This window comes from Chelonia mydas, chromosome 3 (assembly GCF_015237465.2).
Source record: "Chelonia mydas isolate rCheMyd1 chromosome 3, rCheMyd1.pri.v2, whole genome shotgun sequence".
NCBI lineage: Eukaryota > Metazoa > Chordata > Testudines > Cheloniidae > Chelonia > Chelonia mydas.
This window is the reverse complement of record NC_057851.1, coordinates 198,729,471-198,756,544: the sequence shown is the minus strand read 5'-3', so window position 1 is coordinate 198,756,544 and position 27,074 is coordinate 198,729,471. Positions and strand designations below refer to the sequence as shown.

Below are 27,074 nucleotides of genomic sequence, written 5' to 3'. Positions count from 1 at the left end.
GGACACCATCATAGGACCTAACCACATAGCACCATAGCAGAACACCACTAAAGTCAGAGAGTTAGGCCCGGATAATCTTAGTTCAGTGTTTAAAGCATGCAATTTTAAAAATCCATTCTTTCTAGTTATACAAATTTTATGCTATGCTGAGTCACCCGGTACTTTATGGGACTGTGCTCCACAGTGCTAAGAGAGAAAGGACGCCCTTGTTAAAGCACAGGAATGCGTCATGAGATCTGGATTCTATGCCCATCTTGGTGTGACTTTGACAGCAAGTAATTCAAGCCAAACTTTTCAATGTGAGTGCCTAAAGCTAGAGGTCTAAATCCATATTTGGTTAACAAGGTAAAAGTAATCCGATTTTCTGAGGTGTTAAGCAGCCACAGCTCCCATTGACTTCAATACTATTACTTAGCACCTCTGACGAATAGGACCATTTAACTTTTGTTGCCTAAATATGGATGTAGGTATGCACCCAAGTTGATTATAGCCTTCACCTCTCTGAGCCTCAGCCGAATCATTGTACAATGGAAAGAATAATATTTACCCATCTCATAGGGTTGCTGTGAGATTCAATTTACTATTTCTAAAAGGCTTTGAGATCCTTGAATGCAAGTCACTATATGGCCATAAAGTATCGCTATTATGATATTATTATTGAGTGGTTATAGCAGAGGACTGAGATTTCAGATTCTTTGTTCTATTCCTAATCATGCCACTGACTTGCTGTGTGAACTAGGCATGCAGCCTAACTTAATTTTAGCATCTGTAAATGGAAATAATATTTTCCTATCACATACGGGTCGTCTGAGGATTATTGTAAAGTGCTTTGAATCCTCGGTGTAAGTGCCATAAAATAACAAAGTATTAGTTGTGTACTGATTACTATTTTTGTTAGTTAAGATTTTATCTTTGAAGTGTAGCAAATAATAGCATTACAGATTTGATTAGAAAGTGGCACAGGTTCAATGTCTCAGCTTTTCCTAGGGCACTGACTTCTTGTTTTAGTAATGGAAATTCACAGTGACATTATGTTCATCTTCTGTATCTAAAACATAGCTGCATGGAAGTAGCTTTTAATGAGGAAACACTCTTGGAAGAGCATAGTGTATTTAATTCAGGAACCCTGTGTGAAGTTAAGTGATTTGAGGAAAATTAGACTGATTCAATAGCAACAGATTTTATGTAAAAATAAAACAACTCTTTTTTAACAATGCAGAGGCAGAAATGTGGAAATAGCAGAAATTATCAAAAGAGCTAAACTGAAACTTATAATTTTTCTAATTTAAATAAGGAAGGAGGAAGCCAAACCGTGAGTTATGTTCTGCCTCAACCAACCACATTTGTTATTTGAGGTTCTTAAACGTGAGAACAGCAATGACCTATTTCACTCTTCTCAGGAAGCTGCAATTTTTCTGACAAATAACACCTGACAAATAACTTAAGACAACGTCACAAGGTTTAAAGCTTTTCCTAGTATGAGATGTTAGCCTGTAAAACTGGGATAAAAAGACCAAGTAAATATACAGGATTGTCAACCCCAAGTCCGTTAAATAATCAGGAGTCAGGCCCAAGAATCATGAGATTTTAAGAGAATATTAAATTTGGGTTCTTTTCCTTTGCCTTCTGGTTTTTGAACCTCAAGGCTACAGCTGGATCATGTTTTCAAGCTTTTCTCTGAAACCATGAGGGTTAGACTGTTCCTTATTTCTCCCCCCCACCCCACCCCAAAAAAACCCCAACAAGAACAACCAAAACCGAAAGCTAAGATTCTCACATAATCAACTGATTCCAGAAGCTGGGGCCTTAAGAAAAACACCAAATATAGTGAACATGGTGATAAAGAAAATCACAAAAGTTGGCAACACTAAAGGACAAAAATCAGAAATGTACAGCAGAGAGCAAATGAAAGTAATTGCAGGGCTGGAATTGGAATAGAATTCAACAGAACTCAGTAAATCTGAGACCCAATCCATCAGAACTCAAAAGGACATGCTAGGATGAAAAGTCCCAACCCTCCTCAACCCCCCACCCACCCCCAGCTCTCATTCTGATGTTCAGTCTTTGCTTGCAACCTTACACGACTTTCTTCTACCTCCTCTACGGCTAGGCTCACTCCCAACCCGCATCCATTCTACCTTGGCAGGTAGCATAAGTTGCCTCAACGAGGCAAGATGCCAAGACCTCCCTCTTTCCCAGGCCTGCTCTTTGCCGTCATACGCTTCTGCCTCTTTGGGTCACCCTGTTTTTATTTAAAGGAGCGGAAAGAGGAAACACCACTGACAGGCAGGTTGCTGGAGCAAAAGGAGCCTGAAAGGAAGGGGACAGAGAAGGGGAGAATTGTTAGGAAATTCCCCCATCTCCAGGGAAAAAAGCAGCTGCTGAGGAAGGAATGTGGGAGCAGTGGGGAGCAGCAGAGACTCCCTCAACCACTGCCACCAGTAAAATAAGCGTTTGTGAGGAAGAAGAGGAAGCAGAGACCTGCTCAACATCCACTTTGCCCTTGCCCAATAAAAGATGTACTGGAGAGTTCAGGGGTGGGAGAAAGGAGGTGCAGGGGACTGAGGCCTTGTCCACATGAGAAAGTTGCGCTGATTTAACTGATTTTAAAGCAGTCTAGTTAAAATGGTACAGTAAAGCTGGGTGGAGAAGAGTATTCAGTTTTGTGAGCTCTGGTAGTTTCCCCATCCAACCCTTCTCACCAATAAATAATTTATATTCTTCTGTGATTGACAGTAATATAAAAAAGAAAGGTCTTGGTAATTTACTTGCATGAGGTAGATTTTTGTTTAGGCCTTAATTCTGAGTTGGAGTTTACTAACATTAAACCCCCCCACACCCCAGAATCTCATTAAATTGTATGTGGTCTGGAATTTTGAGTCACATTTTGGCTCTCAGTTATACCTGTGCAAATCTATTTGGCCTTTTGTTTTCTTACTAGGTGTAGAGTTTAAGAACATTGTTTGGACTATAAATACATAAATAATACACAGCTATTCAAAACATGATTCAGATTATGTGGTGGGGGGAGCCCTGCAGGTCACAGCGCGGAGAGCCGGTGTCAGTGGGCTGGGGGGCGGGGGCGAGCCCTGCGGGTCACAGCACAGAGCTGCTGTCGGGGGTGGGAGCCCTGCAGGTCACAGCGCGCAGAGCCGGTGTCCATGTGTGTGTGAGGGGGGAGCCCCGCAGGTCACAGCGCGCAGAGCCGGTGTCCATGTGTGTGTGAGGGGGGAGCCCCGCAGGTCACAGCGCGCAGAGCCGGTGTCCATGTGTGTGTGAGGGGGGAGCCCTGCAGGTCACAGCACAGAGCTGGTGTCAGTGGGCGGGGCGTTGTGAAGGGGGGGAACCCTGGAGGTCACAGCACAGAGCCGGTGTCAATGGGGGGAGGGACGCAGGTCACAGCGCAGAGCTGGTGTCAATGGGGAGGGGAGGGGGGGGCTCTGCAGGTCACAGCGCACAGCCGGTGTCAGTGGGCGGGGGGTTGGGGGGGAACCCTGGGGGTCACAGCACAAAGCCGGTGTCAATGCGGGGACGGCGCAGATAACAGCGCAGAGCCGGTGTCAATGGGGGGGAGGGGGGCGCAGGTCACAGCGCAGAGCCGGTGTCAATGGGGAGGGGGGGGCCCTGCAGGTCACAGCGCAGAGCCGGTGTCAATAGAGGGGGGCCCTGCAGGTCACAGCGCAGAGCCGGTGTCGGGGGCGGCGAGGGGGCAGGTCACAGCGCAGAGCCGGTGTCAATGGGGAGGGGAGGGGAGTGGGGGGCCCTGCAGGTCACAGCGCAGAGCTAGTGCCAAGAGGCGGGGGGCGGGGGAAGTGTCTGTAAAGTGGCTCTACAGTGCCTACAGCTCCCAGCATGCAACGCTCCACGCGGCGCCGCGGGTCCGGCCGCGCTGCACGCTGGGGGCTGTAGTGTCGCGCGGAGGGGCGCTCGGCGGGTCCCCCCGCTAGCGGGAGGTGGCTACTGTCCTCGCGGCTCGCTCGGGGGGCTGGGGGCGGGGCGCCGCGCGCGGGGCGGCGGGGGCGCGGGGCTCGCGCTCTACGGCGCCGCGGGGAGGCCGGCCCGGCCGGGGGCGGCTGCGCAGTGCGGCGCCGGACTGGAGGCAGTTAACCGTCGCGGCGTCCGGTCAGTTCCGTGTTTACACGCCCACCCCGGGGAGTGAGAGCGGTGCGAGGCGCAGCAGGGAGCCTTCCCGCAGCGTAGTAAGAGCTCTCCGGCCCCTCCGAACGGGGGGTCCCTCGGGCCCCCCAGCAGGGAACTCTTCCCTCCCCCCTCCTCCTCAGACATACAGTAGCGGGGGGTGCTGCCCCCCATCCCCGCAGAAGAGCTTTCTAGCCCTTCCCCCACCCAGCAAGGGTCTATCTTACCCCCCGCAGCAGGGGTGCTGCTTCCTTCAACCAGCAGATCTCCAGCTTCCCTCCCCCACTTAACAGGGGCGCCCCCCCCCGCCCTGCCACGGCAGAGGGTGCTCTCCCCTTTACCCGCCAAGCATCAGGGAGTCTCTGATCCCCCACCTCACCGTCAGGGAGTCTCCCTTCCTGGGTCTCCCCCTGCGGGATGTTCTCCAGAAGGAGCCATGCCGATGTCAAGAAATCTACACAGAAAGCTCTGGACCCAAAGAAGGACGTCCTGACCCGCCTCAAGCACCTCAAAGCGCTGCTGGGTGAGTCGGGGTGGGGTGGCAGCAGACAGGGTGCAGACCTTGGGGGCTTTAAACTAAAGGACTCTGGGGAGGGGGGTGAGGAGCCGTCAGTTGGCTTGCTAAATACTCTTTCCCCTCCCCATTGGATTATTCCTCCCCACTGCAGGACTGTGCCCTGCTGGGTGCTGAATATTGTATTCTGAGAGCAGGCACCAGTAAAAGGGGATTGAAAGGTCCCCACAGCAGCTCTGGGTCTGTCACTTCCTTCTATTCAACGAATGAATACATGGCTGAAATCCAGTTACTCTGGTCAGGGCATGGCTCTTACAAGCCAAGGGACTGCTGCTCCCAGGCTCCGAGGACACGCTTGCTAAGCATCTCTGATTTATTTATTTCTGTTATGGTGGCATGTAAAGGCCACAAATCAGGGACCCATCTTGCTAGGCACTGAACACACATGTAACAAAAAGACCTCCCTTACCCCAAACAGCTTAAGTCTAAGCATGCAGATGAAAGATACTCAGCAGGAGAAGCTTGTCTCCTGTTAGCTCTTCTTACAATGCTTTCCCATTCTCCAGTCACTTGAAGCGCCTCTTCTTGTACACCCTCTCCTCTTACACATTTTAAAATCAGCTTCTTGAATGACACCCTTAAAAAATGCTCAGCATGCTACGCTGACTCATCTGCTTCTGAACTGTTTGATCTATATCAGAAATAGATTGTAAACCAGCTCGAGAAGAGATTATGTCTCATTTGTGAAATGCCTACCATACTGTAGCTGACTGATAGACACTAAATAAAATTCCTAGCCTCTCACTGTGATCCAGGGACCCTTTGGTGCCAACTGGCGGAGGGCATAAGAGATACATAGGAGTTTACAGAGATCTCCATGGTCAGGTATCTATGTAATAGTTCACCAAAGGGTGGCATGCAAGGTCTCTACCAAGAGCCAGAAGTTTACTGGTCATCATAGTCACTGTGAAATGTATGGATTGGTAATATTTAAGAAGTTATGTCTCTACCCTGAAAATTATGTCCTTAAGGTATGTAAGTTAAGGCAGGTCACCACCCTTTGAGGGGAGGGATAGCTCAGTGGTTTGAGCATTGGCCTGCTAAACCCAGGGTTGTGAGTTCAATCTTTGAGGGGGCCATTTAGGGATCTGGGGCAAAAATTGGGGATTGGTCTTGCTTTGAGCAGGGTGTTGGACTAGATGACCTCCTGAGGTCCCTTCCAACCCTGATATTCTATGATTCTATGTGGATGCTACAAAAAGACTGGGAAGGGGGACCTCAGTGGTCACATCATAGTCTTTCAGCACAAGAAGGAGTTAGTTTTAAAATTGCCTTGAAATCTCTTTCTCTTTCTTTCCCCCAACCCCCCCCCCCCCCCCCCGAAAAAAAGGGGGGAATTGTCTCCGTGTGAGCATTTTCAGAGAATGGGGAAAAAACTGCTTTTTGTTTCTTTCTCAGTTTCATTTTTTGGTTTAAAAAAACTACCTTAGTTACATATCAGTTAATCAAAGAGAGAGCTTTTATGTCATTCCTGATTGTAGCTGTACTATATAATAATCAAGAAAAACTTCTTTTCCAAATAAAATCTACTGACTAGTGTATACTGAGCAAAACTTAAGCAAAGGGATAGTCTCCATCCCACTTTCTGTTTTAATTGTAAACGTTGCAGCTGATACTGTTATGATTAATGTCTCTTACATACATTTAAGCAAATATTTTAAATTCTATTAGGATAAAAGGAAATGGCTGCTTTATAAAATCAGAATTCAGGATGTCTTAACTGTAGTCCTAAACTATTAGTGGAAAAGGACACAATAGGATGGGTAAAACCTTTCAGGATGTTCCAGGAAATGTAACAAGATTATATCTAATTGAAGTGAAATATAAATCAGTTATTCAAATCACTTTAGTGACATTTTGCTTGAATACTTTATTCTTACACTAAATTAACCTGTGAGTATTATGTGAACGTGGTTTAGGTGGAGATTGACAAAATGACAGGTTAAATAAAACTTGAAGGTTTCTTAAAATTAAATAACTTATTTAAAAAAGTAAATTTAAAATTAAATATGAATTTGATAACCTACATTAAGGCCTAACTTTGTAATCTATTAAAATCATTTACATTTAAATAAAACAAAAATATTCAAGCAATACATGCTTGCTGCCAAAGTTCTTAAAGTCAAACTACTGAACTGGTGGCTAAGCACCTGGAACCAGAACTTGCTGATGTGCTAAGACCAGCTTTTGACAGCAGTAGTCTGTTCTGCAGGTACAGAGAGAATATTTTCTTCATTTCAGTTCATTGAACTAGTTTAGTTCAGTAGCTAGCTTATTTGAAGTTGAGACACCAGTTGGGAGTCGAAAAAGTAGAAAAACTTGTTTTCGTCTTTCAAGCTATGAATATTGAAGAGGTCTGAGAGGACGAGATCTACTAGTTCTAAAATCTTGAAGCAATTAATTCAATTCACTATAGATAATATTTAATTGTTTAATAAATCAATTAGCTTTAAGTGCAAAATATGTTTTGATAAACTTATTTTATATATGTACCCAGTACTTTAAGGTACTTTTATTTAACTAATAAAGAACTAATTTTAAAATGCTGTTTTGTGCATTTTTAATTGTATTCCAATTTCCTTTCCAAATCTAGCTTGACACAAATCATGAGTAAAAAAATTAATAATCTTGTAGATAAATGTCATTCACCATTTTCTAACATAATAAAAATGTAAAAACTAAGAATCTAAAAAAATGTGTATTCGGCTGTGTAGATGATTAAATAAATGTTTATAGATTTAGTGTATCGTTTTGGTTAGCAAAAAAGTACCGAATTTAAAGTAAAGGTTATATTTAGTTGCATATGAACGTGTTTTAATGATTATACCAATCAATGAAAATCATCATTCTTTAGGAAAAGAACTAAAAATACAAATACAGAACAAGATCAAAATCAATTATTTAAATGGAGGTTTCCTGCTTGCTGACTTAAATCATGATTTAAAATGATTTAAATCAATCCACTCTGGAGAACAAACCCCATGTTTTTCTTCCCAGTCATTTAAAATAATAAAATCCAAAACAGCCCTTGCAGGGTTAATTTCTTGTTGTGTCATATCAGTTGTATGGAATCAGTCTATGCTATGAAGATGTCCTTGATAAAAGGCAATGTAGAAGAAACGTTTACAGTTCATTGATTATATCCTGATGACTTTAGTTCACTGAAATAAAAAATTTTGCCCAAATACAGTCTTGTGACTTTCTGTACATTTTGAACGTGTTCTGTTTATCAGTATATAGTTAGTTGGCAATATTAAAAATAAAACACAAACCAAAGTAACCAAATTTGTGTAAACGTTTTGTTTCTTTGCTTAGTCATTCTTTGATTACATTTCATTCTCACTCAGCCAAGAACATGAAAACATGCATCTTGGTTCATACAGTAAGTTGGTGACGTTATTACAGGGGGACTGGTTACTCTTTATATCCACCTAAATAACTTAACAAACTACTCTTAGTCTAGAAATTTAATAGAAAATAAAAGTTTATGTAATTTTAAAAAGAGTGAGTGTTGCTGAGGCCATGTCTACACTACCGGCCAGATCGGCTGGTAGCGATCGATCTATCTGAGATCGATTTACCGCGTCTAGTGTAGACGCGATAAATTGATCCCCGATCGCTCTGCCGTCGACTCCGGAACTCCACCACGGCAAGAGGCGGAAGCGGAGTTGATGGGGAAGCGGCAGCCGTTGATCCCATGCTGCGAGGACGCGAAGTAAGTGATTCTAAGTCGATCTAAGATATGTTGACTTCAGCTACGCTATTCTCGTAGCTGAAGTAGCGTATCTTAGATCGATCCCCCCCCCAGTGTAGACCAGGCCTAAGAGTAAACTACACTGTCAATCACAAAATTCAAGCATATAAAGTAAAGAAATTAATAGTTAAGAATTAAAAAAAACCCATATACTGCCTAGATGAACGCATTCTCATCCATATAAAGAAATTTCATCACAGCACAACCCTACCACGAACCTATGGTTTGCTGGTTTATTTGAAGATTTTTTGCTATCTTTATTTCAGTAGAGTTTTCTTTCAAAGGATAGTCTTAAATGGAAATTATTGTTAGCTAATATTTATCAATTGACATTTGAATTTTTTTGCGGGAGTAAATTTGACTGTTTTAATGTTAAGACGATAATTGTTAGTGATTAGTAAAATGATGTATATATGTGAGCCTGCATTAGAAGCAGGTCAACATGTGTCATTAATCTCAAATATAAAATTCTGTTGGTTTTCTTTTCAAAAGGGTTTTGTGTGAGTTTACTGGTGAAAGAATAGTATTTTTAGATCAAAGTGAAGGTTGTTGTGAGTAAATGTCCTTAATTTTTCATTTCCACTGTTTGATTTTTGTAAATAACGTGATAAGAAACTACTTTGTTATTTAGACAAATTGCTCCACCAACTAAGAACGGCCTTAATTGTTGTTTGAAACAAAGTTGCTGGTTTGGTTTTTTTTTTTTTTTTGGTCTTTGTAAAGGTTTTGGAATTTCACAATGTCTGTTTTGTTTTAAACATTTACTTTTGTTTTAAGTGTTTTCATTTATCTACACAATAGGAAATATAACAAAGTGGGATGGGGTAGATAACCAGATTAAACTAAGAGAGCTGAGAATGGTTCCTTCAAAGCCTGTCTCATTTGATACACACCTGACAAGATATACTCCTTAGGTAGCTAAATTATCAAAACATGCATGTGCAGCACAGTCTAACTTCATTTCCAATGTTGGTTAAGTCAGCAAATTGTCAGACCCAAAACTAGAACGCACATAGGTTTTTTTTGCACAGCTAAAGCCTCCTTGGCAAATCCATGTACTTCTGTCCCTTGGTTAAACTATCTGAAAAATGTGGCTAATGATAATGATTTCCAGTTAGCTAGTATTTTTTTTTTTTTATTTGTAGATCGTAAGTACTTTACGAAGGTGAGTAAGAATTATTATCCCTATTTTATGTTTGGCCGCAGTACAGAAACTCAAGCCCATTTGTATTAAAAAGTGGCAGTTTGTTGCTAAGATGTAGTTCTGTCAACTCAGAGGTCAGCAGTCTGTTCTCAGCACTGTCTTAAACTTCTGTGTAACCTTTGGCAAGTCACTTAAGCCCTGATCATCAAAGGTACTAAAACACCTAAACTCCAGACTTAGGTGCCTCAGGCTCAGATTTAGGTGCATAAGACCCAGGTTTAGGCTCCACTCTGATCCACAAAATTCCTGCTGAACCCTTGTGGGCAACTAAACTCATTCAGAGCCGATGGGTATGTTTCCACTAGTGCTTATGTCAGCAAAATTTTTGTTGCTTAGGGGTGTGAACCCCTCCTGCCCCGAGAGACATAAATTTTGCCAGCATAAGTGCTCGTATGCACAGCACTGTGTCGGCAGGAGATACTCTCCAACATAGCTACTTCTATTCATTGAGTTGGTTTTATGATGTCATAGAATCATAGAACTGGAAGGGACCTCAAGAGGTCCTCTAGTCCAGTCTCCTGCAATCAAGGCAGGACTAAGTATTATCTAGACCATCCCTGAAAGGTGTTTGTCCAACCTGCTCTTAAAAATCTCCAATGATGGAGATTCCACAACCTCACTAGGCAATTTATTCCAGTGCTTAACCACCCTGACAGTTAGGAACTTTTTCCCAAAGTCCAACCTAAACCACCCTTGCTGCAATTTAAGCCCATTGCTTCTTGTCCTATCCTCAGAGGTTAAGAAGAACAATTTTTCTCCCTCCTCCTTGTAACAACCTTTTATGTATTTGAAAACTTATCATGTCCCCTTCTCAGTCTTCTCGTCTCAAGACTAAACAAACCCATTTTTTTCAATCTTCCCTCGTAGGTCATATTTTCTAGACTTTTAATCATTTTTGTTGCTCTTCTCTGGACTTTCTCCAGTTTGTCCACATCTTTCCTGAAATGTGGCATCCAGAATTGGACACAATATTCCAGTTGAGGCCTAATCAGGGTGGAGTAGAGCAGAAGAATTACTTCTCGTGTCTTGCTTACAATACTCCTGCTAATACATCCCAGAATGATGTTTTCTTTTTTTTTTTTTTTTTTTTTTTTTTTTTTTTGCAACAGTGTTACACTGTTGACTCATATTTAGCTTATCATCCATTATGACCCCCAGATCCCTTTCCGCAGTACTCCTTCCTAGGCAGTCATTTCCCATTTTGCATGTGTGCAAATGATTGTTTCTTCCTGAGTGGAGTACTTTGCATTTGCCCTTATTGAATTTCATCCTATTTACTTCAGACCATTTCTCCAGTTTGTCCAGATCATTTTGAATTTTAATCCTATCCTCCAAAGCACTTGCAACCCCTCCCAGCTTGGTATCGTTCACAAACTTTATATGTGTACTCTCTATGCCATTTTCTAAATCACTGATGAAGATATTTAACAGAACCGGACCCAGAACTGATCCCTGCGGGACCCCGCTCGTTATGTCCTTCCAGCATGACTGTGAACCACTGATAACTACTCTCTGGGAACAATTTTCCAACCAGTTGTGCACCCGTTTTATAGTAGCTCCATCTAGGTTGTATTTCCCTAGTTTGTTTATGAGGTCATGCAAGACTGTATCAAAAGCTTTACTAAAGTCAAGATAGACCACATCTACTGCTTCCTCCCCCACCCCCCATCCACAAGGCTTGTTACCCTGTCAAAGAAAGCTATCCGGTTGGTGTGACATGATTTGTGCTTGACAAATCCATGCTGACTGTTATTTATCACCTCATTATCTTCTAGGTGTTTGCAAATTGATTGCTTAATTATTTGCTCCATTATCTTTCTGCTTACAGAAGTTAAGCTGACTGGTCTGTAATTCCCCAGGTTGTTCTTATTTCCCTTTTTATAGATGGTCACTATATTTGCCCTTTTCCAGTCTTCTGGAATGTCTCCCATCTTCCATGACTTTTTAAAGATAATTGCTAATGGCTCAGATATCTCCTAAATCAGCTCCTTGAGTATTCTAGGATGCATTTCATCAGGCCCATGTGATTTGAAGTCATCTAACTTGCCTAAGTAATTTTTGTCTTGTTCTTTCCCTATTTTAGACTCTGACCCTATATCATTTTCACTGGCATTCACTATGTTAGACGTCCAATCGCCAACAACCTTCCTGGTGAAAACCGAAACAAAGAAGTCATTAAGCACCTCTGCCATTTCCACATTGTCTTTCCCCCTTCATTGAGTAATGGGGCTACTCTGTCCTTGGTCTTCCTCTTGCTTCTAATGTATTTGTAGAATGTTTTCTTGTTTCCTTGTATGTCCCTGGCTAGTTCGATCTCGTTTTGTGCCTTGGCTTTTCTAATTTTGTCCCTACATACTTGTGTTATTTGTTTATGTTCATCCTTTGTAAGTTGACCGAGTTTCCACTTTTTGTAGGACTCTTTTTTTTTGAGTTTTAGATCACTGAAAATTTCCTGGTTAAGCCAGGGTGTGTCTTTCCATACTTCCTATCTTTCCTACACATTGGGATAGCTTGCTCTTGTGCCCTTAATAATGTCTCTTTGAAAAACTGCCAACTATCTTCAGTTTTTTTTTTTTCCTTTAAACATGCTTCCCATGGGATTTTACCTATCAATTCCCTGAGTTTGATAAAGTCTGACTTCTTGAAATCCATTGTCTTTATTGTGCTGTTCTCCCTCCTACCATTCTTTAGAATCGTGAACTCTACCATTTCATGATCACTTTAACCCAAATTGCCTTCCACTTTCAAATTCTCAGCCAGTTCCTCCCTATTTGTCAAAGTCAAATCTAGAACAGCCCCGCTAGTAGTTTTCTCCACCTTCTGAAATAAAAAAATGTCTCCAATACATTCCAAGAACTTCTTGGATTATCTGTGCTCTGCTGTGCTGTTTTCCCAACAGATGTCTGGGCAGTTGTCATCCCCCATCCCCACCAAGTCCTGTGCTTTGGATGATTTTGTTAGTTGTTTAAAAAAAGCCTCATCCACCTCTTCTTCCTCGTTAGGTGCCCTGTAGTAGACCCCTACCGTGACATCACCTTTGTTTTTTACCCCTTTTATCCTTACCCAGAGACTTTCAACAAGTCTGTCTCTTATTTCTATCTCAACCTCAGTCCAAGTGTATATTTTTAATATATAAGGCAATACCTCCTCCATTTTTCCCCTGCCTGTCCTTCCTGAGCAAGCTGTATCCTTCTATACCAATATTCCAGTCATGCGTATTATCCCACCAAGTCTCCGTGATATCATAGTTGTGTTTATTTACTAGCATTTTGAGTTCTTCCTGCTTATTCCCCATACTTCTCACATTAGTATATAGACATCTAAGATACTGATTTGATTTCCCCCTCCCTCCCAGTTCTGTCTAGTCTCTTCCTTATTTCTGCTATAACAGCCATGCTCCACCAGATTCCGACCCTTCTCCCAGGTTTCCAGGTTTCTGACTTATAGATTCATAGATATTAAGGTCAGAAGGGACCATTATGATCGTCTAGTCTGATCTCCTGCACAATGCAGGCTACAGAATCTCACCCACCCCCTCTTGCGATAAACCTCTCACCTATGTCTGAGCTATTGAAGTCCTCAAATCATGGTTTAAAGACTTCACGGTGCAGAGAATCCTCCAGCAAGTGCCCCGTGCCCCATGCTACAGAGGAAGGCGAAAAACTCCCAGGGCCTCTTCCAATCTGCCCTGGAGGAAAATTCCTTCCCGACCCCAAATATGGCGATCAGCTAAACCCTGAGCATATGGGCAAGATTCATCAGCCAGCTACCCAGGAAAGAATTTTCTGTAGTAACTCAGATCCCACCCCATCTAACATCCCATCACAGGCCATTGGGCCTATTGACACTGACTATTTAAAGATCAATTAATTGCCAAAATCATATTATCCCATCATACCATCTCCTCCATAAACTTATCAAGTTTAATCTTATCTGTTGGCTTTGGTCACCTGCCCTCGTGGAACCTAGTTTAAAGCCCTCCTCACTAGGTTATCCTTCTGTAGCCAAGTATGCTCTTCCCCTTCCTCGATAGGTGGACCCCGTCTCTGTTTAGCAGTCCTTCTTGCTGGAACAGCATCCCGTGGTCAAGGAAGCTGAAGCCCTCACAGCGACACCATCCTCGCAGCCGGGCGTTCACCTCCAGGATGCATCTGTCTCTGCCGAGGCCCCTACCCTTGACTGGAAGGACTAAACAGAACACCACCTGTGTTCCCAGCTCCCTCACCCTTACTCCCAGAGCCCTGTAGTCACTTCTGATCTGCTGAGGGTCATACCTTGCAGTATCATTAGTGCCCACATGGATGAGTAGCATGGGGTAGTAGTCAGAGGGCCAGATGAACCTTGACAGTCCCTCCATAACATCTCGAATACGGGCCCCTGGCAGGCAGCATACTGCCCGGGATGCCATGTCAGGGCGACAGATGGGTGTCTCCGTCCCCCTCAGAAGAGAGTCTCCACACAATCACCACTGCTCTTCATTTCCTCCTGGGAGTGGTGGCTGTGATCCTCCCAGCTTTGGGGGTACGTGGCTTCTCCTCTTCAACCTTTGGGGGTGATTCCTCATCACTTGTTGCCAGGGCAGCATAACGGTTCTCCATCAGCATGGTGGGTTGGTTGGTAGCAGAGGTGGAGCACTGCCTGCTGCCAGAAGTAACCAGCAGCCATTGTCCTCCCTGTGACAGAGCCTTATTATCCTCCCCCGGTGCCATGACAGCAGTCCTCTCTAGCTGGATAGTATCCTCAGCCTTGGAAGTCTCCATATGAATACTGTCAATGAATTCCTCATGTGCATGGATGCTCCTCGGCCTATCCACCTCCTTCTGTAGCTCTCCTACCTGCTTCCTAAGAGATGTCCCATCGGTGTAACGTGGCTACACAAGTGATCAAGCTGTATCAGTACAGCTGTGCCACTGTAATCTTGTAAGTGTAGAGATGGCATAAGATTTCAATGTAAAGTTCCCTAGATACCTATGTGTCTGCCTCTGAGCACGTGCGCTTGTACTCCACACTAGGCATCTGGGTGCCTATCTCCTGCTTGAGCCCCAGAGTGATCCACAAATCGGGGGCAAATAGGCATACAAATGACTAACTCATGTCCAGGCTCCCGTTCAGTAGGTGTGCTGAGAGGCTGCTTACCAGTTGAGGCCCCATTTACAGTCTGGCCACTGGATAAGGAAGTAGTGGTGGTGGGGCCACCTTTATAACTTTTAGCCCAGTGTCTAGAGCATTCACCTAGGATTTGGGAGACCCAGGTTCAATTTCCCCCTCTCTGCCAGAAGAGGGGAAAGAGGATTTGCACAGGGGTCTCCCACCTCTCATGTGAATGCTCTGACCACTGAGCTATCGGATATTCTGTTGAGAGTCTCAGGAAACCACATTTGTTGAAGTTGTTCCACTATGGATAAATAATTAAAGTGATTGGGACAGGGGGATTGGATACCAGTGGGTGCCCTAACCACCAGACTACACAGTTAATTTCTGCCGTTTCAGTAATAAGAACATTGAGTTTCTTATGTGTTAGGAAATAATGAAAAAGTTTCAGAATTGTTTGAAATACTGGGGGGGGGAAGGGCAATGAGTTGAATCACTGGTGATTAGAGAGGAGGTTGGCCAGTAGATAGAATCAGCAGCCTTTATTTGTTGGAGAAGAATTGGAATTACGAACTTTTAACAAACAAAGCTAGAAAGTAGACACGTCTAGAAGATGGGCAGGGTGTCTAATAGCATGGTTCTGTATAAAGCTTGCAATCTTGTCTTTTATTTTAGTCTTCAAATGGTTGAATGCAGTAGGTGGCTGTTTTTCATTCTAATTGTAGTAAATCTGAAAGCTACTGATCAATAATACAAATGGTATTTAGTGTTTAGATATGAAAAGTCAGTTAATCTACTAATGCTTTAAAATTGAAGGGAGTGATAGTCAAGGAATTGAATGGATTGAAGTGATGAAAATAATTCTAATGTGAAGGGATTGTCAAAAGTTAAGCAACAAGAAGGTTGGTGCTCAGCTTAAAAAAAGAAGTGCAGAAAATCTACTGATTGCTTTGTAGTCTTAAAGATCAAATAAGATAATGAAAGCTTCATTCAGTATAGAAATTGAGGAAGAGAACATTGCGCTTGATCCTTCAGGTGCTATGTCTGATACCTTAATTGAAATGTGGCCGTGATAGTGATTTTATGGGTCTGTTTTGGGTCTTCTAAACAACTCTTCATAATCAGTTTCATTGAGAAGCAGTCTCTATTCATCTTAGACACCCAGAAATGAAAAAGGCTCAATCCGTGATAACCATAGGTACTACTACTAAAAAAAAACAAAAATAGGGTTTTAAATGAATAGTAGACCAAATTGAGCAGGAAAGTGGGAAGAACCACAGAAACTGAGGGGGAGGAAGAAGTCTGAAAAGTTTAAAAAATACCATTGATACTGCTGCTTCATTTGGCTTGGAAAGTTTCACTGGCAAGAAATGGAAGCCCCTGTGTCTCTGGAGCTTCCAACTCATGTTGGCACAGAAATGCAAGATTGAGGTCAGAAGTTCTGCCACCAGACGAGTCTTATGTATTTGGCTCACTTGCTTTTTGCTCTTCTCTCCATCTGAGAGAGCTCCATTCACCAGTGTAAGATTCCATCTATGCTGGTAGAATATGTTTCTGTATTCCTCTCATTGCTGTGAGGGTGCACAGTTCGGAGGAGGACAGACATGATTTTTCATTGGGTACAACAGAATAAGGAAATCCAGTGATCTTACACACACGAGTGTTCAGAATTTTGTTTACATCAATTGATCATTTGCACCAGAACTGACAACTTGTGTGCAGAATTTCAGCAGAATCTTAATTATACTGGAACTAGCTGCCACTGGTGCAGTAAAAAGAGAGTGTTGCTGTTGAGTGCCCTTTTGACCTTTTGTCATTCAAAGTTGCAAATTGTTTCTCTGTGCTCTGCAAGAGAATTTTAGGAACAAAATAGCTTGGAAGGAAAAGGATGTAGCTATAAAAACATATGCTTATCTCAGAATAACAATAATTTTGTTAGTAGTTATCTACCCCGTTGTTAATGAGTTTATTTTTTGATTAGGCATTCCACCCTTCACTCCCCCATGAATAGAAGGGAAAGTGGTGTTTGTTTGTTTTTTTTTTTAAATGATCTCATCTCTTTCATGCAAAATCCTGTAAATAGAAGCCTTGTTTTCTACTAGCTGTTGTATTTAACAGAAGGCATTCAGAGAGAGGAGTAAAACATTTAGTTTGTAAATTCAAGACCTGTATTTGTAGGAAACAATTGGCACAAAACACTTTCCATGGGTAGATCACTTTCATAGTACAGACTTAAAAAAACAAAACAAACAAAACTTGGCCCTTCAAAATGTACAAATAGCAAGTCAACAAAAACTATTATTTTACATTCTGAAATTGTACAGTGTTGTGGAGCTGTCGTTTTCCAATTAGTCTCTATAACTTTGATTAAAAGAAGGAATGGCCCCTTGAGAAATGGCACCACAATAGAGAGAAACGTGGGACAACAGAACATGCATTATCTACCGTGCTGTTATTCCCAGTGCATTGTTAGATAGACTCGCTGGGTTTGGCCTACCATGACCAGAGTGGATAAAAACTGATTAAATAAAAAACTTGTTTTAAAAAAAATTAAATATATTTTTCTTTTTTTAATTTGTTTAAAATTAAATTTGAAATTATGTCTACCTATGTTAAGGCCTGCTTTATAATCCATTAACATAAATTGACAAGATACTGCATCAGCAGTTCCTCAAATTTTAATGAGTTAAAGAGTGCTGCTGCTTTTTTTGAATTACATACAGAATCGGAGTGAAACATCTCAAACTTCTGAGGTTAACTCAAGCTTTATAAATACGTCACAATGTCGTGTACTGCATTAAGTATACTATTTTCAATCTTTACAATGCAGCAAATGCTAGTATTTACATTTTTCCAAATAGAAGTACTTTACTTTCAGTTTCTGTTGTGCAGAATGGGTTTGCCTTAATTCAGGGGTTACCTGAGGGGGTGGCGAGGTTATTACATGGAGGGTTGCGAGCTATCAGCCTCCACCCCAAATCCCGCTTTGCTTCCGGCATTTATAATGGTGTTAAATATATTAAAAAGTGTTTTTAATTTTATAAGTGGGGGGGGTCTCACTTAGATGCTTGCTATGTGAAAGGGGTCACCAGTACAAAAGTTTGAGAACCACTGCCTTAATTGCTTTTGATTTCATCTTAGTGAGCACATCAGAGAGAGTATTTTCTTCATTTGAACTAATTCATTCAAAGTTGACAAACCGCTTGGGAGTTAAAATAGCAGGCAAGCTTTTCATCCAGTTTATAAACTAAAACCAGTTGGGAGAGGATGAGAGCTAATTCTAAAAACTTAGAGGACATGGGATCAGATTTTCACTTAAGGGTGCAAATAGATGCCTAGTGAGATTTTCAACAATCTGAATCTTGAGGTGCTGTTGAAAAATTCGACCCATAGTGATCAGAAGCAATATGGCAATTTACTAAATACAGGCGGTAGTTCCTGTGTTTAATAAAATAAGTTTTAAATACAAAAATACTTTGATAAACTTATTTGTTTATGTATGCAGCCCTTTAAGGTAGCTTTGTTTGTTCTAGTTAAATAATCTTAATGCTTTTTTGGCTTTTTAATTGGATTCCAGTTTCCATTAAGAAGCAGCTTGAAGCACGAGTAAAAATTATCTAGTAAATAAATGTCATTCACCATTTTCTAACATAATAAAAAAAGTAAGATGAAGTTGAACAAATATATATTGAGCTATATAATTGCTTAAATAAATGTGTATCAAGTGTATTGTCCTGGTGAGTGAGTGTGTGATGTGCTGGGAGCTTTTGTGTTGATTTGTGCTGGTGGCAAATGAGGCACGTCTTTCGCTATCTGTGTTTGGGGTTCTTGTGTGTGCTGGTTGTGTGATTGGTTTTGAAGAACTATGGCAGTTGAACCAAGTAATCCACCATTTGTGCATTCGCCTTTACACAAGCAATGAAACTGCTGCATGTAAATTAGCTGTAGAGTAAGGGTGGTGACTGGTGGAGTTACTTCTCAAAGGTTCTCAGCCTTCTTTTACCCAGGGTCCCCCTAAACTTAAATAGGCAAACCTGCAGACCTCCAACTGGAGGTGATGCGTGGGGTTGGGGTGGGTCATGTGTGGTCACGTGCTCCCCCCGATTTTTGAATTCCGGTTGGCTCTGCTCCCTGAAGTGCTGATGTAGCAGGTCAGAGCCGTGTTGTGTCTTGGCTAGATGCTGCCTGCTTGTGGAGTCAGTGGCTGAGAGGTAACCCCTTCTGAAGGCAGGGGGAGATCTCTCTTCTGCAGTTACACTTGTCATTTTGGTCGTGCTCCCTCCCTCCCCCAGCCCAGAGAGGCTGGGTGGCCCACTGAAGTGAGTCAATGGATGGAGGTGGTGCGGCACTCAGGGCTGAAGCCCAGTTTATTTTGGCGGAACCCTTGAAACTGGCTCGCAGACCCCCAGGGAGCCATGGACCTCCGGTTGAGAACCAGTGGTCTAGGACTCTTGACGTGGCTTAGTTACATGCCTTCGAGCTAGTCTACACTGGCAACACTAAAGTGCTGCCGCGGCAGCACTTTAACTTGCCTTGTGTGGTTGCAGCGCAGTGCTGGGACAGAGGTCTCCCAGTGCTCTAAAAAAACTCATCTCCTCGAGGGGCGTAGCTCCCAGTGCTGGGAATGCGGCTCCCAACACTGGTGCACTGTCTACACTGGTGCTTTACAGCACTGAAACTTGCTGCACTCAGGGGGGTGTTTTTTTCATACCCCTGAGCGAGAAAGTTGCAGCGCTGTAAATTGTCAGTGTAGACAAGCCCTTACTATAGTAGTATATGGCACAGGTATAGTTCATAAAGTCAAAATGGCTGAGAACTTAAAAACTGGATGCTAAAAGAATGCATGTTCCAGTGATGATTGAACCTGGTGAAATTCTGAACAAAATGAGCACTCAACCATACTTGTAGCGGTTTTCGTCACTTCATGTTGACTCTACAGACCTGCTAGGCCTTAGAGCAGGGGCAATAAATTAATTTTTTATCAAGGTCCAAATTTCTTGGTAAAGGCTTAGTCAACGTACGGACGGCAGAGAAGAAAATAAAAAAAATTAACAATGATGATAAATAAATAAAAAGATTTTGGGGTCGCTTCAAAAGCATCTGGCAGTCTGGATTTGGCTTGCAGTCTGCCTGTTGACTACCCCTACCTTAGAGTGACACATAGGTCAGCAATCCTGGAATCTTATATAGATAAGCGGTAGTTCTGTGTAAATCAATGATAAAGATTAACAGACTTTTATGGTGATATCAGTTTTCTGTTAGGTTCATGGCGACCTACTGCAGTATAGACATGTTTGTGTCACAGAAGAATTGTTCAATTAAAAGATCATTTGTGGAAGCTGGCAGAGCTATGATACACAGAGGGATGCTTGGTCTGTTTCTCTACGCTGTTGCGGGGCGGGTGGGACCCTAATGTTTATATAATGCTAAACAAGCATTAATTCCCTTGTGGGGTAAGGGAATATTCTTTCCATTTTACGGTTGAGAAAGCAGACGCCCAAAGAGATTGAAGCCAACATTTTCAAATATGAACCACTTACGTAGCTGTATGACTTTGAGGTGTTGAGTACATGTTGACTTAATAGGAGATCTGGGTGCTCTGTATTTCTGAAAATCAGACCACTTACTAGGATAATAAATTTAGATTTTTTTTTAACTAATTGTGAATGTACTATATGCTTTGACTTGCTAAACATATTTGATTATAATGTTGCTTTTGAAACAATTATAAACGTTGATTCTGCAAAAATATAGTAAACTAATTTTACTGTTGCAAAATGTGATCTTGCTGATATTAAGGTGTGCTCAGAATTTGATATCTCAGTCAGAAACATCCATATATATATATATATATATATATATATATATATATAATTTTAAAGAAAACTACCAGATGCACCAGATCGCCTCACAGTGCTTCTCTGTATCAGGTTTAGTGTTGCTATTGTTCATAAAAGATCAGTAGGACTACCAAGAAAAGTGTCAGCCAGTGTCCAAGTTCATTCTTCCCAGTAACAACAAATTATGATGAGAAACCAAATAAAGATGGTACAGAAAATTCAAAGGATATAGAAACTAACCCACTGTGCAATTTTGCACAGATTGGCCATCCTATGTCTAGAGAAAAACAGGCGTTAATGATCCATTCTAAGCCCATTTCAGAGTACAACCTTAACAGTAGAGTCACTTCCAGGCACCTCCATAATGTAATGTAATTTTATATCGGTGAGCTTCCATGCTGGCTTTGCAGCAGAATTTGACTAGCAAATGTTATTAATAGAGGTCTGCGCGTTCTTCTTAGAAATCTGGTGCACCAAATTAATTCTGGTAGCCTCTTTTAGGTTTTCATAACTATACATGGAGCAATGTCCATGTATAATTTGTATTTGCAATCACTGCAGTTTTACTTGCAATTCTTTTTGCACATGTAGGTGGCCAGTTAGACAGCTTGCTGGCTCTCTGTGTTTGTTTATTGCAAATGCATGTATAAGTATGAGTGTCTGGCCCCCCCCATCCCCCCCCGTTGTTGTTTGTTTTTTTTATTTGTAAGTGGTAGGACAAAACTTGTGCTTGAAGTATTGGGAACTGTTTTCATGAAAATACTAATTTTTCTTCAGCTCCCTTTCATAAAGGGAAATGGAAAGAGACTTTAAATATCCACTTTTGAACATTAGTAGTTCAGTATAAATGTAATGTTAAATATTTTATAGAAAATAATGTGACAGTTCTGTTATTGCTACATTAATAGTAGATTTTTTCATGGTAACTTTTGTTTGGGGAAAATACTGGCTTCATATTTCTGGTGTTTGTAAGTTACATTGTCTTGTCTTGTACTTTTTCTTAATTTTTCAGATATTGTCGAAGGAAGTGACCTGAAGCAATTTTTTGAGATCAACTATTCTCAAATTTATTTTATCTTCTATGAAAATTTCATAACACTGGAAAATAGCTTGAAACAAAAAGGTAATCTGTCCTGTCCTACAGTTTTGCCAGGATTTTTTCATATACCTGCAGGTGTTCTTAATCAGTTTTAAAAGCATTCCAATAAACACACACTCTAATTGGTATTTCTTCCATACCTTGCTGTATTCATAATCCTTTCATAGTTCCATACAGTATAATATTTTATGTACCCTTAGCATCAATACTGTTTACATTTTAAGTTTTCAGGTACTTAAGCTTCATTTTGTAAACTCAAGCCAGAAAAAGTAACTTGTTGAAGTAACTCTTGAGCATTCCCTTCAACTTCTGATTTTTTTTTCTAAGAATTTGGATTTATAAATCTTAAACAAAGGAAAGCTGCTAGAACGATCAATAGAAGCTGTTATAGGTACATGCAAAAATCATAACCTAGAACAAAGCATTTCAAAAACACTTGTAGGTATGGGGATATTGCTGGTTTAACTACTACTAATTTAAAACCCATTGGTCATTATGTGGTTGACTTTCCACTTAGCAATGAACAATTCTACCCATATCTACAAATCAGAGGGTTTTTTTGAAACTGCACTGAATCTATGAATTAAAGGTGGAAAATAAGATCTGTAAAGAATGAAGAAAATATATTTGCAATATGCCCTAACATTATTTCTAAAATACGCTTCATATGATACCGATTGCTGACAAGGAGTTTTCAGAACCCCCCATAACTTTTCAGCTCAAATCCACAAAGAGACTTAAATGTTGCAATTTCTAACTTTTAGATGCCTAGAAAATCACTGAACAAAAATGGGATCCACAAAGTCTGAATTGGGCAGCTAGACTCCCTGTACAATGAATAGGAGGAGATAGGCACCTAAGAATGGGATCCAAAAAAGCCAGCCTGCTAGGTGGGGAACTGCCTAAGCTACCTAATGGGAAATGCCAACGAGGAAGGTGTCGTAAGTCCCTCCAACAGAGTTTGGTGCTGAAGTCTGGGCTGCAGGGAGATTCCTATCTCTGTTTGAGATCCACAGCCATGAACCCTCTCCTCAAGTAAGATGGCTTCAGCACCTAATACCATGGAAAATGACTGGGGGTTGGGAGGGAGGAGGAGGAGCCAGAGGCAGCTGGGGCCTCCTTTATAATCTTTAACCCAGTGTTTTAAGGTAGTTACCTGGGATGTAGGAGAAGTTGATTCAATTTTTCCCTCTAATGAGGAGAAGGGATTTGAACAGAAGTTCTCCAGGTCTCACATGATATTTGTCTGCTTCAAACAAGGGAAATGAGTCCTTGCCCAACAGGGGTGTGAAATTAACAGAAAATGATTAACACTAGTTGGTAGAAGAGGTGAGACTAGACCTTATGGTCTCCTGGCTCCCATCACAGTGGGTCTTTCTATAGGCCAAAAGATATTTTGATGGATGACGTTGTTTTTGCTTGTCTTGCTTGGAGCTCTAGCTCTGTGTGTGTATTGTATGCATACGGCGCAGGAGGTTCAGCAGGACGCTGAACACTTGAAGTGCAGTTGGAACATTCAGAAAATTGGTGGCAATTTTTCAACTTCTACGGCACAAGTGGAAATGGCAATTTGCTACTGTTTATAGCATAGATGTGGTTTGCACACAAAGTTGCACCATGTCAACTAAAGTTGAGATTTTTAAAGCAATTTAGTTAAATCCATGAAAAATGCTGTGTGGACACTTATGAGCCAGTTTTAAGTTGACTTAAATCTGTTTTGTTTGCGTTGGTAAATTTACAAGCACCAGCTAATCTAATATAACTGGTTTTAAACTGATAAGTGTGTTCAGATAGGTTTTTGAATTTGCACTGATTTAACTAAATCCATTTAAAAACCAATTTAAGTTAGAACAACTTGTGTGTAGACAAAGCCTTTTCAGGGAAGGAAAGGATTAACTAGTCTTCAAATGGCTTATTTAAAAAAATACATTTTAAAAAATATATGTTTAAATATATTCTCTTTATTAACTGAAAGCTATTTAAATACTGTAATGATGCATTTAATATAGATTATGCCTTGGCACAAAAATTAAGCATTGTATATACACCAAATGTTTATATATTGTTGCGGAATAATTAAGTCCCAGATCCTGTAAATACGCTTGTGCTCAATTTTAATCATATGAATAGTTCCTTTGACTTCAGTTAACATGAAGGTTCTTTGGTGGAACTGTGCATGTGCTTTAAGTTAAGCAAGAAGATATGAGTTTGCAGGATTGGGGCTTTAGATGTTATATACTGATAACTGCTAATATACTGCAGTATGGGGATATACCTTTCTGTACTGGCTCAAAGCCTTTCAGTTCACTTAAATAAAAAAATCATTCTGTTCCTTTTTATGTTTTCTTGCGATTATAGAACAACAAACCACGTTATTTTGATATGAAATACTGTTTTGTGTATTGCAGGGAATAAATCACAAAGGGAGGAGCTGGACTCCATTCTGTTTCTTTTTGAAGTAAGTTATCTTATTACACTGTTTACTCCACAGTGAGACCTACAAATATTATTCTTCACTACTTCATTCCTTGCGTAGCCATTTACACCTGTACAGAGTAAATTTAATATGCACAAATCAAAATAGTGGTATTGTTTTATTCCCATTTTGCGCAAGTGTCAGTGACCATATAAGATTCAGGCCCTGTATTTAGTAATACTTCTTTTTTTTAAAATAAATTTTCAGAAATAAACTCTGTATTATGATACATGAATAACCATGAGCTTGAGTAATATCCAGACCTAAGAAATTCAAAATGAAAATAAAAGCTATTTCATCTTGCAACATTATATGGAGCCTAGTTGTAGACTCCTCTGGTCTTTAATCACTATTATATATTGTATTAGTAAGTTTCTTCCAATCAGAATAAAGGAATTTTTAAAATCGCTTGACTTCAGCCTTTTAGGCTTTCTGATGAATGCTAATGAAAAATATAACTAAAAATCACATTTAAATTATTTTAGACCATAAATATTGTAGAAATATAAAACACACAATCTGGAGATAAATATTCTGTATGTTAATTTGTGGTGTTGGGGGTACTATGTCTAATAGTGTTGCCTCTGCCAGTGCCTTGAATGAGATGAAATTTATGGTATAAAAGTGATACATTATTTCTAAAGATATTATAAATCCTTTAATTTTCTGCAGTTAAGAATTCCCTACGTACTCTTTTCATCTATGCTTTTTCAAAGCACTGAACACCCCTTATGTTGCGGTAGCTACGTCAGACCAGGAGAAAAATTAAATTTAACCTGCCAATCAAAACTTCTCATTTTTCAAAGTGTGAATAAGAATGCTTCAGCACATTAAGGGGTTGAGGGTTTGCTTGCTGGTAGCAAGGTATGATTTATAATTAGAGATGAAATAGCTAAAAACAAATTGGAATAACTTTGTAAGTTATCCCTTCAATTTGAATCATGTTTCCTGTGTATGTTTCTGTCTTGTTGACCCACTAACAAATGTTTTCCTGCCCATATTGATGAAATGGAAGCTGAAATGAAAATTATGGGGAGCACAGACTTGACTGCTGAATGTCTCCACTAGACTTTAGGAAAGTATTCAGCAGCAGAATAAGTCTTACCGTGCATTTTAAAATTTCTTTCTCCATTTCCCTCCAAGCATGCATTACTCCATAATTCACCGTTCAGTTCCTGCTTCACTAAAGTTCTGCAAGTGCATCATTCTAGGATTTCAGATACCCAAAGATTCTTCATAGCTCATGATGTCCAGTGTTAGAGTGACATGCTCTTAGAACTTCTTAGAACTTTCACAGAGGGAAGAAAATGAAAAGCAAAAAGGCAAGTTAAAACATACACTTGAGCTAAAGGCGCCCTTCAGCCTAGCTAGTGGAATTTTTTAACACAAATCTGTGTGCAGTCTTACTCTTAGGTTTGTGTTTGAAAACAAAAAATATTGCTACACATTTCTAAAGCTCCCACATGTCTCTGGCCTTGTATATAGTAGAAAAACTTACATGCTCAGTAATATTTGTTTCCCTTTACTCAATTGAAAGGTGTAAAACATCCACATACAAGTGATTCAGTTCTAAGGAACATTTCACACACACTGTTTCTGGCGTTTAACAAACCACTGATTTTGTTATTCCTGCCTCAAATGTTTGTGTCAGTGTGGACAGAGGAGCTGTCTTTCCATAGCTGCCTCAGTTGGCAAACCACCTTTGGTTCACCACCGAAGAGTCTCCCCTCTGCCACCCACATCATCTTCCCCATTTCCCCTCCAGAAATGCCCTCAACCTCTACAAGTTCCTCCTGCTCATGTCCTCAGTTGGTGAAACAATTCTGATGTACCTGATAAGAGCAATGTTGCAGAGAAAGATGAGGGCTTCCCCTGATTAATGCTTATTGGCCACCACACTGCATTTTCTATCCCTTAGATATGTCCCTTTATCTTCACTAGTGCCCCCCCTATTTTGGTCCTTAGCTAGCAAACCAGCTGTGGTTCATTGGCTGGTGGGGCCATTGGCAGAGGTATGTCATTTCCCTTAGAGAAGTAGGGGTGGGGAGAGGTCCAAGACGGTCCCACTCCCCATTTCTGTCCCTCACAGGGCCTGGGGAAGGTGCCTAGAGAAAGATCTAACAAATAACTGGATCCTGACACCCCTCTGAGGTGAAGATAAGTACTCAAAAGGCATTTGAAATGAAACGGTTTAAGGCAATGCCAATGTGGGTGTCCAGGAGAAAGATAACTGATCAGCATGCCTAATGTCGATGGACTGAATTGTTTGTCTCTCTCAATTGGTGCAGAAAATGACTAATTACAAACAGTTCAGTTCTCCAGTGCAGACAAAACATCAATAACAACTGGATCTAAGTTTTGCACTTCACAGAAAAAAGGGATGGTTTTCAAACAGTTGTGCAAACTCAAGCTGAGATGTAAAAGCCAACGTGTCTGTCAGTCTTGCACATCACCTTCTGAAATAGAGACTCTGTGTTGGAACTTAGCTAACAGATTTAATGACTATGTGCAAACCACCAAAGAACAGAGTACACTTGTTGGGAGTTTATATTGATTCTACAGTGCTAACGAGTTTAAACATTTTAAATATATATCTTCTTAGCTGAAGAAAACAGATATCATTTGGAATTCACACAGGGATCAAATATTTTTTTCTTTTAACTAAAAAATAATTTTTTTAAATAGTTGTAATTATGTCCAGAAACAAAAAACTAGCATGCTGGGATTGTCCCTAGGGTAGACAAGGCAATTTGTATTTTAACATGTCATTTAACACATCTTTTTTTTTAACACATTTAACACAGCTTAAGGGAGTGAAGGCAAGTGAGGAAAAATCATGTGAGGGGAACTACATTGCTGAAGGAAGGGGGGAAATGGGGAAATTGATATTCATTTGAAA

The 27,074-nt window shown here is 40.8% G+C and overlaps 1 protein-coding gene across 6 annotated transcripts in view; it reads left to right on the top strand.

Annotated features, from left to right (window-relative positions):
• Positions 1–4,527: 4,527 nt before the first annotated feature.
• RALGAPA2 (Ral GTPase activating protein catalytic subunit alpha 2) overlaps positions 4,528–27,074 on the top strand; it is a 302,141-nt gene continuing 279,594 nt past the window's right edge. For all 6 annotated transcript variants that reach the window (XM_043544131.1, XM_043544129.1, XM_037896234.2 and 3 more), the window contains exons 1-3: positions 4,528–4,660; positions 21,613–21,723; positions 24,108–24,157. In XM_043544131.1, the coding sequence (XP_043400066.1) occupies positions 4,555–4,660; positions 21,613–21,723; positions 24,108–24,157 (267 nt within the window). In that variant the 5' untranslated portion in view covers positions 4,528–4,554. The remainder of the gene's footprint in view (positions 4,661–21,612; positions 21,724–24,107; positions 24,158–27,074) is intronic.